General features: G+C 43.4%; 1 protein-coding gene across 1 annotated transcript; it reads left to right on the top strand.

Annotated features, from left to right (window-relative positions):
• Nucleotides 1-6,740: 6,740 nt before the first annotated feature.
• On the top strand, nt 6,741-10,280 carry sp7 (Sp7 transcription factor; the record flags this gene model as incomplete). The annotated part of the gene is made up of 2 exons (XM_080727901.1): nt 6,741-6,761; nt 8,931-10,280. The coding sequence occupies 2 exons, from the start codon at nt 6,741-6,743 to the stop codon at nt 10,278-10,280; spliced, it is 1,371 nt and encodes a 456-aa protein (XP_080584027.1).
• Between the last annotated feature and the right edge of the window lie 9,286 nt (nt 10,281-19,566).

Consider the following 19,566-nt stretch of genomic DNA (forward strand, 5'->3'; position numbering starts at 1 on the left):
GAAAAAGAAATATCATACACAGTAAAATCCTGGGTTCATTTAACACAAATGGAACCAAACTGACATTTTTACACTCTGAAAGATAGGGTGAGGATCAGTCCCATTGCTACCAACATGTCTGCTAGATGACTATGTTCTGTTCTGTCCACTGGTTAAAATGCTGCATGTTGGTGGTTGAATTACTCAAAAAGCCACCGACATGCCCCAAAGTAGAGACAGACCCTCTGTATAGCCAGTCAGGTCAGTTTATTACCAGCATGTTGTCACTTCTCATGCCACAGTTAAAATGAACCAAATGAGTCACGATGTGTTGCCATAATCACCAGCATCAACAGAAATACAGATTAACATGGGCATATTGTATTATATGATCCATATCTCTCTCTCTCTCTCTCTCTCTCTCTCTCTCTCTCTGTCTCTCTCTCTGGCTCTCTCTCTCTCTCTCTCTCTCTCTCTCTCTCTCTCTCTCTCTCTATCTACTCTCTCTCTCTCTCTCTCTCTCTCTCTCTCTCTCTCTCTCTCTCTCTCTCTCTATCTACTCTCTCTCTACTCCACCACTCTTCTTGCTCGCTCATTTTCCGTTGACAAGAGCTCTGAATCTTTGACCACACAGCCTGGAAAAATAGCACGGAGTCATGCTGCAAGGCAAGTCTATCCCTGACCCTGATTCCCTCTCACCACATTTCCATCACCAGTGAAGTAAAACACATCTAATCATTTCAATTTTCCCCCTCCGTCGCAGTATTATTAACATTGTTAATTTTCTGAGGGTTGTAGCCCAGAGAGGAATGTGAAGGGAAATGCATTATGGGGAGATATTCCATTGATCCTCCATTATACACACTCACTCTGACTCTTGGCTGCCGTAATGTCTTAATGATACTGAAAGACCAATTTAAAACCCAATGCAGAAAACAGAAAGCCATTTCATTCACCCCCGAATGAAGGATGCATTTAAAACCAATAAGCATGCAGTGTATGCGCAAGATTTAACCATCTGAGGATTAGCAGTTTTCACATGTTTGCTAAACACACTGCCGCTGTGAGTTCACTTCACCACTGAGAGGAACTGTTTGCAAAAATACAACAATAGACGTAATGGTGGGCGAACTGGCTGCCTCTTCACTGAATACGGTGGCACTACTGGGAATTCTGCCCCACACCAAGCCAACCACCAGACAATGGGATAGATGATCATTCCATATTTTACATGGCAATAATTCAGGCCCCCCATGATTCATCACCACATTTGCCTATAGTTGCTGTGCCAAGTGGTAAAGCTGTACGTGTATGAGGTAGACCAGAGAATATTGCTCTAACAGTATAAACTCTGTCCACAGCAAAGATACATCTGACGAGACTTTGATATTATTGCAAAGTGAGGGGCATTCAGAGAGTGTGATACTGTAGAATTCATTAAGACTGGATCAGTATCACAACTTCATCAAATGCTTCCAGATTTCTTTGCAGCACCCATGAGCCCAACATGCCCCAAGATAAGGAGATGATTTAGATGCAAATTATATGAAGTAGTAGTAATGTCTGGGAAACTAAACTGATGTAGCAGACCTGCAGCTTCATGTGAAGTAAGGCATTCTGTTTTAAATACGCCATCTTGAAGTAAAGAACCACTGGTCACAGTGTGCTGATGCTTGGTTCCATTGCGTTCTGCTATAAAACTCCTAATAGTTGCATTCATTTTGTTCTAATACATGTTCAGATTAAAGTTGTTGATGATAGGACGTGCCAATAATCCCCAAAGAAAAAAAAAGAAAAAAAGAACTCTCTCCATCTTCCAAACCATCATCTTCATACATATTTACTGCCTGTCTTCCATCTAAATGACAATTTGGAAGAATACCGATTTCACAACCGAGTCATCTCTGGGAAAGGAATGGGAGTCCAAGGATCTGCAAGCATCTGGTGTCACACCCCGCTTAGCCTCGGAAACCCAGGATTATTTTGGCGATCAGAAGAAAAATAAAGCCTGGGCAACCCCCCCCCCCCCCCATAACTGTGCTGGTTCATGACATTTTAATTGTATATAAAATAAATGTAGCCGTTCAGATATCTTATTTTACATCAGTATTATTCATGTGAACTGCTTTGTTTAGGCTTATTATGATTATAAAATCGCTATGGTTTATCACTCGTTTTCCACCGCGGATCACTTCCTCATTTACTCAAAGCAGACAGCAGCAGGAGTCATGTCCCCCTCCACGTCATTTCGAGACGCCGGAGGACCCGGCGAGATCTGCCGGGCAGCATAGAATGTCCGCGTTTAGGTTAGACTACACCCCACTCAACAGGTCCCTGGCACCAACCTACCAAGGAGACAGTGGTCAACCCTCAACAGATTCAGGACCGGTCACAGCCCCTGCTTGGCCAGACTTCCTCACTGGGTAAGCAGCCCAAGGCCCACTATGTGCTTGTGAAGATAAGCGAACAATGGCACACATCATTTAAGCTTACACTCTCAAAGACTAAGGACGAATAGTCATCCCCGATACAGCAGACTAGGAGGCAACTGCTCTGCTCAAAATTGATGATTTATGCTTTGTCATATATTAAGCATTATTCTCATCCAATTCATCACAATCCAAAAGCTACCTATACCATAACAGACATATGGGGGGTAAAGGTCCACATGAACTGGCACATACAGTAATCAGCTCTGTAAAGCTTAATTATGCCCACCCACCGCCCCAATCAGTCTTGCTTCTACCATATACCTACCCAAAACTCCAAAACCCCAAAGGAGAGAAAATAGCAAATAGAGGAGAGAAAGCTTTTTGAAGGGGCTGTTAAGCGCTTAACACAATCTCTAATTATAGATCTCACCCGCGTCCTTTTGAAGACAACTGTAAATGGGAACACGCCAAGGATTTAGATTACTAAAACTCATATAAAACTAGGAGAAGCAGCCCATGTGGATCGTTTAGCGTCACTTACACTAGTACAGGAGCTTTTACTTCCCCTATCATTTTACTTTAATGTAAAACATGGAGCATTAATGAACGCTGAGAAGAAAAGGAAATCTTAACTTAAAGGCGTCCACCGCTGAGAGAGCATGTGCCAAATGAGAGGGGAAGGAAATGCCTCAGAATGTGTCGAGAACTTGCCACGTATGACAGATATACATACCGTACTCGTGTGGATGAGGACTCTGGCACTTTATGCTCAACAAGATACCTTGTTGTGTATATAGCTCTGGTTAAGAGATGTTTGGTCTCATGTGTTCATAAATACCTCCCAGGTATATCTATATATATTTAAATAAAGCTGATTCAATTATACAGTTATATACACAGTAAATGTGTTAATTTAACTCTGAGAGTGTAAAAATTGACCCAAATGAACTAATTAGGTTCTCTTAGGGCACGGTCACACCACACATGTATTCTACCTATGAGGCCGGATTCTGCCAACGCATCTCAATGGGAATGGAGCGGTTTGCTGCCATCTGCGGATAAAACAAATAAGAAAAAGCTCCATTCCCATTGAAATGCATTGGCAGAATCCACCCTCATAGTTAGCATAAAAGTGCAGTGTGACCGCGTAACCCTAAGGGCCTATTTGGCCCTTAGGGGCCAAATAGGCCCCTAAGGGCCACTCTCTGAGTTAAATCGACATGGAGGATTTTACTGTGTAAGGAAATAAACATGTAATGCTCATATTTAAATCTTAACACAGGTAAATCCATACATTGACTGAGCTGTGCCTTTCTTGCAGCGTGTCATCTCATCTGTGACACAGTGCCCTCAGTTTGAGGTGAAGTTTATACAGCTGTGACTGTGAGCACAGTGCCGTAGGAGTGTGCGAGAGTGTCAACTACGTGCACGTAGCAGTCTTTGTTCTACCACTCACACCCCTTTGGAATAAGAAAATAAAGCTATGAAGGTCAGTCGGAGAGCAGACTGCCAAATATAGTCTCTGTGTTCATGTGAGGGCCAGACTCTGCCGAACGACAAGCCTGACTCTGACCAAGCCCTGTAATTGAGGAGAAAATAAGGACAGAAATTATATGTTTATTTTTGACAACAATTTTAATCTTCTCTGCTCTCCTACTGAAAAAGAGACGCCCACAAAAGGCAGTGGGAATCAATCTCACTGAAGAACGTAGGCTGAAGTGAGCTCTGCTCCCCCCCTCCCCCCCCCCCCCCCCCCCATTCAATAAATGAAATTAATCAGGCAAATATGGGCTCCAGCATAATACATTTGATTCAAAGTCTAAATTAATAGCAAGCGTTGAGAGATGATATACGATAAAACAACCTGTTGCCCTATCAGCAGTATTCTTGACTGTTATGAATAAACTGCATTGCAGAAAATATACAGACACTCAGCAATATTCAGAGTTATTGCGAGTCTGTTTTGCATCTTGAGTTAAATGTTAAAGTATCCCATATCTACAAAGCGTTTTCGACAGATATGTGTGATTATTCCATCTATCTTTATTAATGCATTATCGTCAGATGGCCTATGTGTTATAGTGTTTCACATGAAGAAAAAGAAAACTAATTTATGATAAGATCAAGCTCGGATTGTGTGAACTAGGCCTATACTTCATGCATGGCGAAATGTAAATCCTCTCCACATCTGTAAATATGGACTCATATCTCAAAGTCTCATGTTCAATTTTAGATTATCTCTATTTATACAACTGATAATTGTGTAATTGTACGAGTTCAATTAACAGGGGCAAGTATATTGGAAGTATCAACAATAGTATTGATGAAAAAGAATAAGATTCATTCTAAACAGGATTGAGTATATTCAATAGCTCACCAAAGACCAAACTGACCAATTTACATGACATTTGAGATAAATCTGTTATTAACCCATTTGGGCCTAACCTATTAGGCCTAAATCGGAAATTAGCCTACAAAAACAAATATGTTGCTACATACTGTACATGTACTGTAAGCCCCTCAAATACACTAAAATGTGTTCCCGGCCTGATTAAACAGGAATTCTAATGTGTAGAACTTTAATTGGGTGTTTGTTCCCACATTCATGAGAGCACTAAGATATTTTGGTAGTTATAAACTATTTCAAATGTTGTTTAGCATATTTAACAGTTTTGGGGTATTTTTGCCTATTACTTTTCATTGTTCATTTCCCATTTCTTTCACAGAGGAAACAATCTTGCAACTTCCCCCTGTACATAAACCATTTTAATTCATTTTATTTGATGTGATAATCTTTTCTTTATTTTATTTAATGACTTGGTCCTTTCATTCCTCGCTTGTCTCTGTAGTTCAGTCTTTTTTAACCATCAGCTAATGTCTGAAAAGGCAGTTAACTGCATTTAAGAATATTGAAAACAGAGAGAGGGTTGAAACCAGAACAATAAAATCTCAAATGAAAACCACAGACTCGGGCAGCTTAATTTCCTGATTTATGTGGCGTACTTACTTCTTTAGTTTTTTTTCCCCGTTTGGAGGAAAACACAGCTCTACGTTTTATCGCAAGCAATTTTATTTAGCTACAGTAAGCCTATAACAACTAAAGGGTAGCCTATTTGAGGGGATGCATGCTCCAGGTTGCGGGGTAACTACAGGTAGGCTAGTCACCAACCCGTCAATTTATGAATTATCATTCACACACCCAGGCAGATTTAATTGAGAGAGACGGAAGGAAACCCTAACCCCTATACATCATCATCAAAACAATAATAAATGTCGAGCTCTTGAATCACACTCAGTGGAATTGTGCCAGAGTGGCAATCATGATTTCACTGGCATCATCATCCAGTGAAGCTGAAATGATGGCCAGACTAGAAACAGTGCTCTTCGGAGCACAGGTCTCAGCCAGGTCAGGTAGGTTATTGTGGCCTCCTGGTGGCGCTATAATAGGCCAATCTGAAAAGGGTGCCATGTCTTCTTTGGCCTTTCACCGCAATCAGATGCTGCATTCATGATTTGAGGCATTTTCTTTTAAAAATGTGTTTAGCACAAAGTCGACCTGCGCGGTGCTATAAAAGGCCATTGTGAAAAGGTTGGCATTTGTTGCTCGAACTAGTGGGATGTGCATGTGCGTGCAAAATCTCAGACAGATCCATGTTGATCACATGATCACATGGTAGATATTGTCTACCGATTTGCGTGGTTTCTTTGTGTTTTGAAAAGAGCGGCCTCATGGTGGCGCTAGACAGGCCCATGTGAAAAATGTGGTACAGAGGTTCTGAATTGGCATCCAGCGAGTGTGTGTGCAAAGTTTGGCAGCGCCCAGGTCAACGGTGCCTGGACACAACACACACACGCACGCACGCATGCTCGCACGCACGCACACACACACGGAAGGACGGACGGACGGACAGACGGACGGACGGACAAGACAGGGTGCAAAACTCAGCCATACTGTATAGGCCTATGCCTTTCGGCCTGGCAGAGGCAATCAGCCATGCCTTTCGGCCTGGCGGAGACAAAAACGGTGATTGATGAGGAATCCATTCATACATTATCTTGAGCAAACGATCCGACTCCTTCAACTCGGGGGAGGTGGGATGTCCTCTTTCACCCACCAATCTCCATCCATTTGCCTCCCTCTCTCAATTTTTATTGCCTCTTAGGGAATCTTCAAAGAGCCCCTACCCTATAATTAGGGGGCGGGATCCCCGTCTCTCAAAACACTTCCCCGCGCTCCTACCCAAGTTCTTCCAAACTGTCCCAGACTGAGTGAGTGCTGCGCTGCGTCTCCACAAACCTCAGTCTCCTTTAGGATTTTGTTTCTCAGGGATGGCCGCATCTATTCTGGAGGTAGGGAATATATTTGTAAGTGACCTTTTCTATTTTTCTCAAATGTTCTTCTGTGAAGATTATTGTGTTGTTGTTAAATGAACATCCAAAGTTTCGCTGTTGTTATGCTGGCGTTATAGCCTATTATTATGCGTTTTGGAATTTGACTGTGCATTTTTAATGTGCCACTGCCTGTATATGGGATGATTTAATGTCATTAATATCTAGGCTTGATCTATGAGAAATGCTTAATACGTAGCCTAGCCATAGCCTATACTATAGCCTTATTTAAATCTACCAAAATGTAGGTTAAAGTTAAACAGTTTAAAATCAAATGCTCTGAGTCTGCAGTTTACATTAACTTATCGTAGTCCTACTGTTTCACACATCTCGGATGCAGGTAACAGGTTGCCTCTCCAAAGCCTATAATGTCCACAGGTTACCAGTGGTGGTAATAGTACCTACTCATATTTGTTACTTTAAGTAAACGTATCAATACTGCAGTGTGGAAGTAGCCTCTCTGTACATGTAAAAGTCCAGACTTCAAAATGTACTTGAGTAAAAGTACAAAAGTAGGGATCAAAATGTAGCCTACTTAAAGTGCCAAAAGTAAAAGTATTCATTATCCCATTTCAAGATTTCAGATGTAGGCTATAACAATCTTTTGAAAATAGCAGATCTACAAGCTCACAATGCCTGGCATCACGATGGATTTTGAGCTTGTAGATCGGCTATTTTCAAATGCCCAAAATGTATCCAGATTAAGTGGTTATGGTATGTTTTGTTATAATAATCAAAATCTTGAAAAACTAACATTTTCAAATAATTGTAGTGGAGTAAAAGTACAATATTTGTCTCTGAGATGTAGTGGAGTAGAAGTAAAAATACAGATAATTGGAAATACTCCAGTAAAGTAAAAGTACCTCAAAACTGTAAGTACAGCACTTATAAGTAAACTGACCAGTGGTAGCTATACATCGTTAGCTCTCTGATTAAACGTAATTAACCAGCATACAGGAGTTAAAACAACAGGAGACAGGCTGAGTTGACCTCCTCAGGCGCTTACTGCCTTTGCTTTATTGTAAATTCCATGAGCCTCCAGCCTCCAGACAGCCGGGTGCAGGTAATTGAGGCTGGCCGGTGGTTCAGCATAGACCAGGTCATCTGCCCATGCATGTAGGTCACATGCGCACAAGAGGCTGTGTTATTTAGAAAGCTCTTAATTTAGAAAATGAAAATCTGACACTCTCAGAGATTGTTAGGCTGAATATAATGGCATATTACCTCAAAGGTAAGCATGATATATAATATAGATTTACCGGTAGGCCTAATAATACATAGCATTTATCTTCACGATGAAACTTTTCATATAAAGAGACACATTTCTAAGTGTCCAACACTGCATACAACTGAACTCCTTAGCAGGCTACCAATTAGACATGTTGTTGATGTTTACAAGAAATAAAACATTCCTTAATTTGAGCAACATATGGTGACTGACAGAAACACTTTAACATCAAAATCGTTGAGGAAGAAAAAATAAGACAATGGTTAGACAGTTATAACACAGTGTGCCATTGTGGTGGCGCATAAACTTAGCATGCCGAACCATCTGCAATGCCATGGTGACCACCAGCAACAAAACATGTCTGGCAAGCTGTCATAAGGGTCTAGTAGCCTAGTATATCTGACACAATTGCTGATGCTGTGAGCAGCTTGTGTGTACAATACACAATCAGTTGTTGCTAGATGGATACAGTCACATGTTGTCCCAAACATGCAGGCTGTATGGGATAGTTTGAAATAGTTTTTATAGAAAAAAGTAGATGTAGCTTTTTAACAAATAGCTATTTTCACTATTGGAGTATTAGTGGTTAAGCAAACACTGGAATCTCTGCGAAAATAAAGAGTACAAACAATAGACGGTGGTTTCAATGAAACAGAATCCCATGCAGATTCCTCCTCTGCTGAGCAGAGCAAAACTTCTCACAAGCGTAAACACACACAGCTCTAAATTGCTCTGACCACTTAGAAAATGGAGAGAGCAGGAGAAAAGCCGGCAGTGGCAGTGAGACATACATTTTTTATTAGAGTTGACACTGACAGCGGCAGCAGCGAGCGACCAGGAGCCATTTCCTGCAGACAGTCTAATTTTTGTCTCTCTCTCCCCTCTCTGTCTCTCCCCCCCAGGAAGAAGCACGCTATGGCTCCAGTCCTCTGGCTATGTTGACGGCTACCTGTAACAAGTTTGGCAGCACTAGCCCCATCAGGGATTCAGCCACACCTGGAAAAACCGGCAGCACCACTCCAGCCAAGAAGCCTTACGCCATGACCTCTGAACTTCAGTCCTCCAAGAACGGTCGGAGCGGCGACGGCAGCGGCCTGACGGACTCCTACAGCGGCTCCTTTACCACAGCGGGAGGAGGAGGAGGTGGCGGAGGGGGGCTCCTTACCCCCACCGGAACCCCGCCTCCTTCCTCAGGATGCTACACCTCAGAGTACAACCCTTTCTCCCACTCCTTCCAGACTTCCGTCTCCCAGGACCCTTCTCTGCTGGTGTCTAAGGCCCACGCCACGGCTGACTGCCTCACTAGCGTCTACACTTCCCTGGACATGACACACCCCTATGGCTCCTGGTACAAGGCTGGCATCCACCCTGGTATCACCGCTGCCCCGGTCAACTCCACGTCATCATGGTGGGACGTCCATCCCAACTCTAACTGGCTGTCAGCGACACAGTCCCAGGGGGACGGGGGTCTTCAGGCCTCCCTTCAGCCTGTAGTCTCCCAGGCCTCGCTCAGCCCCCAGCTGTCCAGCTACAGCACCGACTTCACCCCCCTAAACCCGGCCCCTTACCCCTCTGTGGGCCTGGGCTCCTCCTCCCATCTCCTCCAGCCCTCGCAGCACATGCTGTCTCAGGATATGTACAAGCCCAAGCCTGTGCCCAGCGGCGGGCTGATAGAGAGCCCTATGGGCTTGAAGCCTGCTAGGGGCTCCGGTGGTTATGGTGGAGGCGGCACTCCCACCAGGTCTAACTGTGACTGCCCCAACTGCCAGGAGCTGGAGCGTCTGGGGGCCTCGGCCGCGTCCCTGCGGAAGAAGCCGGTGCACAGCTGCCACATCCCCGGGTGCGGGAAGGTCTACGGCAAGGCCTCCCACCTCAAAGCCCACCTGCGCTGGCACACCGGCGAGCGGCCCTTCGTCTGCAACTGGCTGTTCTGCGGGAAGCGCTTCACCCGGTCGGACGAGCTGGAGCGGCACGTGCGCACGCACACGCGGGAGAAGAAGTTCACCTGCCTGCTGTGCAACAAGCGCTTCACGCGCAGCGACCACCTCTCCAAGCACCAGAAGACCCACTCGGAGGCGGCGCTGCAGGGGAAAGGCGTGGCTGTGGAGGGCGAGGGGGACCCCCGGGGCGAGGAGACCGCAGACCTTAACAACGCCACTGTGCCCTCTAATTCTGACCCAATCACCAACGGAGATGAGAAGACTGGCACAACTAACGGTGTGGAGAACAACAGTGGACTGTTGGAGATCTGACTTCAGGCATTGACTTGATGTGTTGCCCGTAAAGGTTTTGCTGTGGGGATAGGTTCACCCTGTAAAATGAAGTACAAGAGACAATATTTGGTTTCAAGACTTCCAAAGGGAGCAAAAAGGACAATATTTGAGGTTACTTTTATAATTACTAACTGAGCATGTTGCAGGTAGCAATCAGTTTACAATCTGTGGGCCACACACGCACACACTCGCAGTCACTTTTCAAACTTGCAAGCATGCTCGTATGCTTGCATGCATGCATGCATGCATGCATACAAGCAAGCAAGCACAGACAGACACAAACACACACACGCACACATATGCATACACCCACACCCACACCCACACCCACACACACACACACACACACACACACACACACACACACACACATACACACAAACATGCTGAAAAGTAAACATACTCATGCATACATACAGTATAGCACACATATAGCAGGCTACACACATTTTCTGCATTTCAAATGAGACAAACCACTGGGGAAATTTAATCTGCAGAGGCAGGAGGAAAGAGCTCTGAAGCCGCAAGAGGAAAGTAGGTTTAGAAGCACAGAGTTATGGTGGTTAGTATGATGGAGTAGACGGAGTATTGCATGCTTTGAGAGAAATCTGATTTACAAATGTACTTTGACGCTTATTCCTTATTCTTGTCAATGAACAGTTTGAAAACTGTTTCTTTTTGCAAAGAATTGAAGTTAACATTTTTTTTGCTTTACCTTTTTGTGCCTGTTCCTTCCTATGTCTAATTTAATTTCATATTTACATAAAATAATCTAATTTATGTCTTAAATTATACACATGAAGATTATCTTACTTCACACAGGAAATATTACCTGACAAACTGCAAGATAGTCGAAGCTGGCCATAAATAATTCATTAAATTAAGACTTTGTTTAATCTATTTATTGATTATACGTTGAAGTTGGTGCTACGATATAGTGTTTGGAGATTTATTTATAGAGCTTGAAGTTAGATGTGTCTGTAAACTATTTCTATATAACCTTTTAATTGTGAATTTTCCACACCTGGCAAAGTAATGGTTAATAAGGGCTTCCCTTATTCTGTACATACTAAACATTTCCAAAGATTGAGATGTTGTTAGGTGTGTTATTTTTCTACTTTTTGTGTGTATTTTCTATTTTCAGAAGCCTGTATAATGCTCAACAATGAAGGGAAGATAGCAATAATAACAGCAAAAACAAGTGTTGTTTCATTTTATAAGAGAGATCACAGATAAGTAAAAACGTGGTATGTTGCTGTTCTGGTGTAATCTCAGCTGTTTTGCTGGATGTGAAATGCGTGTACAACAAACTGTAAATAGTGATAAAGCATGAACTTGGTAAAGATGGATTTGTTGTTTGCGTGTCATGGAGGGGAATCAACCATTTGTGGTCTTTTAAGAACATTATTTTATCCTCTTACTGTACACACTATATTCTAAGTTGTCTCCACATCTGCCTAGGCCTTTTCCCCCGCTGCGCCCCAATCTCTTCAACAAAAAGTGCCGATCTACAAGCTCACACCACATCACGTTGTGACACGTTGAGAGCTTGTAGATGGACTATACTTTTTTTCTTTTTTTTTTTAAAGATTTGTTTTTGGGCTTTTTATGCCTTTATTTGATAGGATAGTAGACTGACAGGAAATGGGGAGTAAGATGGGGAATGACATGTGGCAAAGGTCGTCCGGATCGGGAATCGAACCGGCGACGCCAGCAGGCATCATAGCCTAGTATGTGGTATGCGCCTTGACCACTAGGCCAAAGGGCGCCCGATGGACTATACTTTAACCGAATGTTACCCCCAGAATAGGGAGGCGATGGGTTCATTTGGTTAATATCCAAGGCCCAAGAGATAATATTTTACATAGGAGAGCAGTTCCACTCGAAGACGCCACAGAAAATCAAAAGCAGTTGTGCATTCACCACTAAGTTGAATCCCACTCACTCACTCACTCACTCACTCACTCACTCACTCACTCACTCACTCACTCTTCATATCTCACTGCATTTCCACCTCATACGGCCAACCAAATACCTTCATTATCTTTTGCGGCACAAACAAAGCTGTCCGCTGAGGTGAACTCTTGGTTCCACACAATGACCCCTTTCAGAGAGCCACTGTAGTTACACTCCAGACAATTACTCCGCTCTCCAGCTTGAGAGGGGTAATTATTGCGAGCGATGCTCCGGCAGAGTCAGTGGAGGAGAGAAGAGGGGATTAGGAGAGGGGAGCAGCGGTTGTATTGTTTATTGAGGGAGGCGGTCAAACAAAGGGTCCCAATTAAGCTAAAGATACTGGACGAAAGAGCTGATGTACTAATGCAGAGGAGACGCTGAGCTGTGGCCAGCAGGCAGACTTCACATTCTGACGGAAAAGGCTTTTCTTTGAAGTTAACTCTCAGTCTGCTTTGGCACGTATACCATTGTTTGTTTGTGGGTTTGAATCCCAACAGGTGCAATACTGTTAGATGTAGCCTATTTCAACCCATTAGAATAAAATAAATTCAATAATATTAAAACTGTTTCTACGGATGCTGGGTGGACTGTGTGTATGAGTTGTACAAATAAATAAATAAAAATATAAAATAACTAACTGACAAAGAATCTAAAATACATTTAGTTATATTAACCTCAACTGTTTGTTAGTATGGTAACCTGACATCAATATACTTAAGGCTATGTTAAGAGGCATACCCACCCAGGATGTTATCTGGTGAACCATTATACATGGTGTAGTGTCATAATAATAATTTGTATTCTTATATTTCTGCAATGAATAACGATTCTACCTGTATTTAACCACTTAAAGTCTTTTTTTTTTTTTTTTACAATTGTTGGAGAAAAATAATTATCCTACCTATAATGACATGCTCAAAATAGGCATGCCAGGTTGAAAGTGGTAAAAAGAAAGAAAGAAAATAAGAGAGATTCCCCATTGCAGAAGCACTGACATCACGGCAGAACCTGTGCTTCATGGAACCCCCCCTAGAGCTACTGCCTCTCCTGTCGTAACATTTACACTTCCCAGGCTGCATGGTTCCAATTTAGGGCATCTAATGAGCTGTAGTTGAGGTCAATTTATATAAAACGTCCCGGGGCCGACTCTGTCATCATGGACTGACATGTTTACGGTAGTCTGAAGTGGGCGCGCGGTCGAGTCCACAACATAAAAGGCAAACGGGGGGAATGGGGTATGGCTAGGGCGTGTCAGGCTTGTGAGTGAGGGTGGGGGGTAAGGGGACGGTCAGTGGCTTTTAAAAAAACCTCTCCTGCTACTGGTATTTTTGCTGCCCTTTTTTAATGCCTGCCTCAGCCGTGGTGTAACCTTAACTTTATTTTTACTCTTTTATTTAGAAAGCCAGGAAACATTAAGTGTTGCTTCAAATAAGGTCATATAAAGATAAATATACATACTGTGACACACATAGGGAGCAAAACCAGAATCTGGACAATCGGTTCCATATGGTTTGACCACTCGCGTCCAACATTTTAGAGAGTGGGAAAATGGGACGTGTGCTTTACTCTGAAGAAGATGCTAGGCTAAACCTCACTGTCACCCCTGCAATAAATGTGCAGACTTGTGATGTGTGCTCAAGTGTCTTAGTTTGGGTATTCTTTGTTGAAGTATCAAGCTAAAAATAAGTTTTGCCTTGTTGCTCGGTTATATATTACAGAAATGCTTGCTCATGTCCCTGTACCGCAGTGGTTCTCAAACTTTGAAATTTGAAGGTCTCCCCTTAACTTTGACAGTGTACATAACAGGTCCATTTGGTTCCATTTATACACTGTCAAAGTTACAGACTTGTAAGGGTCAATTTAGGTCAATTAAAGGAACCTAGAGAGTCCCTGAAATCCACTTTGAGAACCTCTGCTGTACAGTACAACGCAGAGTGAGCTGCTGAAGGCCAGTATAACAAGAAAGGTAATTCCAAAAACAACCTGTTAAATCCATCACACAGTCCATTTCCACAGCAACAAACACAAAGGCTTTATTACAAAACACTCAATCAGGGACTGTTTGGTTTAAGCCCCCCTATAACACTCGATGAGTAACACAAACTTATGCTTTTCGTTAACAAAATGACCTCAGAGGTTATGAACTCGCTGAGACACTCAGATCTGGCTCCGCTTCGGCCCCGGCGCTCTCAAAGGCCACAAAATGAGAGAGGGAGAGAGAGAGAGAGAGAGAGAGAGAGAGAGAGAGAGAGAGAGAGAGAGAGAGGAGAGGGAGAGATAGAGATAGAGATAGAGAGAAGCACACATCGGGATGTGTTAAAACAAACACTAATGAATATCCTTTTTCCTGCCATTATCTGCCCCTAAACGAAGAGCCACAATGGGGCGGTCTGTCACGGCCACAGGCATGGGTGCCTTCTTCCCCACTGCCCTGGGGTGACTGAATGACTGAAGGGAAGGCTTTAAAGGCAGGACAAAGGCACAGGTGTCTGCAGGTGTGACTGGGGCTCTGTGGCCGGGCGGGGGAAGAAAGGAAGGAGAATGTTCAGTGTGCCTGCAGGCTCTGCGGCAACAAAACAAAAAAAGCAAGATAAGGCGGAGAGGGGGAGAAGCTTGACCTGAGTGAACGTCAACGTAACCTGGGGATCAGTGGAGGTCAACCCAAGATAAAGAACAGGGGGTATAAAGGAAGACATTCAGGAGAAGTGAGGTGAAAAGTTTAAACTCTCCTGCTTGATGGCAGGTTTGTGTATTGCACCTAGCATAGATATAATTTATATTTCACTTAGCCGGAGCGGTTCAGACGCAGTCAAACGTCTACTGTACATTATTGTTAAGTATAATGGGGTGTGCCTCAGCAATTAGGTGTGGGTTTGAATCTGGCGCAGGCTATAATCCCACATGTCATCAAGTCAAATTCTTTGGCCAATAAAAGTTACCGACTCTCTTCTTATGTGTCTTCATTGTGCTATCTGAAAAGATTCGGCTATTCAGAAGATGCCTGACGCCTGACTTGTTGTCCTTTCCGCTTGTACAGTTCTGATTTCCTCTGCCAATGTTGAACATTGCTGTATTGCCATTCATGTTCAACAGTGCTGCAGTGCTATTTGTAGTTATGGTCACTTATACTGCTAGCACTATTTTTAATGGCACTCCTCTTACTGCAAGATGCACCAAATGCACCACTAAATGAGACCATTTTGTTTATAGGAACTGTGGGAGGGTTGTGGGTGCCTCTGTGCCCCTTTAAAAAGATAATATGCTTCCCATTTAATGGCGTCCGGATGACAAATTGCTTCCAGGGGAAAATGAAGTTAAGAAAATTGCATGTGTGACACTTACAAACATATTCAATCAGACATAGTCAGATCCAAGTTCTTTGACATCTATAATTCACTCATGCAAACGCACAAGTCATAGGTGCTTTGAGAAAGAATTCCACTTTGTTCCAGAGGCAATCATTTAAAGAATTCCTGATGTAACTTCCATGACAATGTCAGAGGGCACAATTCTTTCTTGCATTCTGCATTGAATAGATTATCATGTCAATGCAATGACAACACATATTTCCCAACTGAAGTTAACCACTTTAATTAGTCATACATCAAACAGAGAAAATAGCTGATCTACAGTATGACGCGTCACAATGCGACACGTTGTGAGCTTGTAGGCCTGCTATTATTGCTATTTTTAAAAGAAGAAAAGAAAGTAAACAGTTTTATTTTAAATGTTAACATCTTTCACCTATAATGACATGCCCAAAATAGGGACACCAGGTTGACACGACAGTGGTTAAACCCAGAAGACGGAATATGCAAGGTTACTTGAGGGGATCTATAGTAGGAGCACAGGAGGCTGGTATGGTTTATTTAATTTCAACCTCAATGGAAAATCTTATTCATTGACAAGAGACATAGGTTTATACACTGTGACGGCACAGAGCAAATAGCTCTTGGAAAAACACTTAGACGATTGGTGCCCATTACAACCTAATACCCTTACAAATATATAGAGCACCCATAAACTGTTCTTTCCTTTTGAAAATGCTTACTATCCTGATGGTATTCTGATTGACATAAAGCCCAAACCATCCTTGTTTTTCTTTTTTCAGCTCAAGCCACTAAATACTTCCTTGGAACATTTAAAGGGAAGGGATTTAAGAGAGACAGAACAGTGAGGGGAGTGAAGAAAGAAATACAAACTTCTCAGCTAAATAAGAGAAAAAATGGTAGAGAAAACACAATGATATAGACTTGGCATTAAGAGCACAGTGGCGAGTGAGAACACAGACGAATCGGGAGTGTTGATTTAGCTCTGGAAGTGTACAAAAGGACCAATCTTTGCACTTTCCGGGTCAAATGAAAACTATGAATTCTACTGTACACCGCCAACAAAACAAGGGTTTAGGATTTGTGTAAATTGAACGAGGAAATAGAGGAAGTTGGACCTAGAGGAAAAGTGGGAGGGAGACAGAGGGAGGGAGAGAGATGTAAACACAGAGAGAGAGATGCACAGATATATAGATATATACAGTATAGATAGACAAAGAGAGAGGGTGATGGAGAGAGGAAGAGAGAAACAGAGAGCAGTCGGGAAAGAGAGCAAGAGAGACAGAAACACACACATAGAGAGAGACAGAGACAGAGAGAGAGACAGAGAGAGAGAGACAGAGAGAGAGAGAGAGAGAGAGAGAGAGAGAGAGAGAGAGAGAGAGAGAGAGAGAGAGAGAGAGAGAGAGAGAGAGAGAGAGAGAGTTAAAATGAAGTTAGGAGGAGTGAGTGATTTGGGTTGGAAGCGGGAGAGCACAGAGTCGGGGTTGGCAGGCTTTTCGGTGGAGTGGAGTGTGGTGGTTCAGAAGTCCTCCAGCGCGAGGCGCCACTGTGTCCGGCGGGGGCCCTGACCATGAGCTGCCTCACCCCCCCGGAGCCACGGCCACAAACCCCCCCTGCCTCCCCCCCTCCCTCACCGCCAGCATCACCACCCATCCAACCCCAAACCCACTGGCAGGCAGCGCTTCACTGCTGCTGCTGCTGCTGCTGCCGCTGCATGTTTATTTAATATTCAGAAAGAAATTGAAATATCTTTGTGGGTTAACGCACATATATATACACAGTTACATATGCACGCGTGCATAGACTTACGCGCAGGCACGCATGCACGTACGCACGCAGACACACAGACACCCATGCATGCTAGCACACACACACATACATTTGTGCAACACACGCGCGCACACACACGCATGCATGCGCGCACGCACGCACGCACGCACGCACGCACGCACACACGCACGCACGCACACACACACACACACACACACACACACACACAACAACACACACTGCCATTTCTGTCACCATCAAATATAAATAAATAAAGTAGAATACTAATATTCTCTTGATCTGCAGCCAGGAATAGAGAGAGAAAATCATTCTCTTTTCTGTGTTTTTCAGAGGCTTGGTAGGAGAGTGAAGGGCTGAGGCTGCACAGAGCCTAAACAGGCAGCAATATGTCTCGCACAAAGCGCTCGGCAAACAACAAACACCTCCCATGTGGCAGCAAGTAAACAGTGTCAATGTGGAAGAATTAAGACTAAATAATTTCCATTGTCGAGGTAGTCCTGAATGTGACATAATGCGTTATGGGTAAACAGATGGCTGGATTCATTTTTCCTATGTGAAAGATAAAGCATTTCTTATGTTTCTTATGAAATGGCAATAAGATTGATCTTTTACAATGAGCCCGGTGGTTTTCAAAGTGGGGGCCACGGCCCTCGGCGTGGGCCACCAGGGGGCGGCAGTGGGGCCAATTGGAAAGAAAAAAGAAAAATATTTTAAATAAATAAATATTATATAAATATATAAATATTTATTTAAATTCAAATTAAATTCAAAACCTATTTGGCATCCCTATTTTGGTCATGTCATTACTGTATGAATATTTTCAAAAATGTACCACAAAACAAACCGTTATATTAGCAGGTCTATAAGCTCACATCGTGTTACGCTGCAAGCTGTTTTCACAATTTTAATTATTAATATTATTTTTTAATCCATTCTGCAATAGGAGGCCGCAGCCAGCCAGAGGCTATGGCTGTTTGGGGGTCCTTGGCTGGTATAGCGTTTGGGGACGCCTGTTAGAGCACTGACTGAGACTGAGCAGTCAATGGGTGTTAAGGAAAGAGGTGTTTGCGGGGTGTTTGATGAGAAAATGTGCTTGCAAGCCGTATCCGGTATGTGTTTGTGTGTGGGATACGTGCATGCATGGATGTGTGCCTATATGTAGGCCTACGCATGCATGCTTTATGTGTGCGCATGCGGGCCCATAATGACTCTCTGATCATTACAGAGCAATTCTTTCAGACAGAAATCCCTTAAACAGCCTTGGTTTTGGACTTCATGCTACCCCCCCTTCTGTCTCCTCTCTCCTCAACAGCCACCAACCACTGCTGCCGCCAAAAATAACACAGGAGCGCCACTCGAACCCGCGCCTCACCACAGTGCAGCCTGGCCGCAAGAGACGGATCAAAACACACACAAAAAAGGAAACACATCATATTGGGGAGGGAGGGAAAAGAGCATTCATATAGCTCCATGCTTGAAGATATCTACTGATGATTTTGGCAACGAAGGAACCACACATACTCACACTGAGCCAAGATGGGGAAAAAAGGAGGAAGGGAATGAGTGTGCGTGTGCGTGTGCGTGTGTGTGTGTGTGTGTGTGTGTGTGTGTGTGTGCGTGCGTGCGTGCGTGCGTGCGTGCGTGTGTGCGTGCGTGCGTGTGTGTGTGTGTGTGTGCTCGTGCGTGAGTGTGTGTGTGGCGCACACGCATGAATGAATCTTCTACATTCTACATACACGTACGTGTTCACATGACTATACGTGCACATTTTGGATGAAGCATGACTGATTAGACAGTTCACATTTAAGATTCCTGTCAGTAATTTATAACACTATAGCACATGTGGGGGGAAAAGACGAATGTACAGGATCTCATTAAAGGTCAATAAATTAGGGTCTTCAGCCTGCACATGTTACTGTGGCAGACAAAGCAAATTAGCACTGAACGTTTGAATAATGAGTAGGAAAGGGTATGCCCTTGTCACAAATAAATCATGTCCTGGTGTGATGGGAGGTTTGGGAGTTTCAACTTAACTCATTGTCAAGGCCTTTTCACTTTCTGTCAGCGGAAGAAATACTCAGATTTCTTACTTAGCAAACTTAGCAAAACCACAAGATAAAAAATACTCGCAAAAAATTCTCATCATGCAGATTGACAAGTTTTGAGTTTTGGTCAAAATCGTTTCA

This window comes from Nannobrachium achirus (genome assembly GCF_963921795.1).
Source record: "Nannobrachium achirus genome assembly, chromosome: 6".
NCBI classification, from domain to species: Eukaryota; Metazoa; Chordata; class Actinopteri; order Myctophiformes; family Myctophidae; genus Nannobrachium; species Nannobrachium achirus.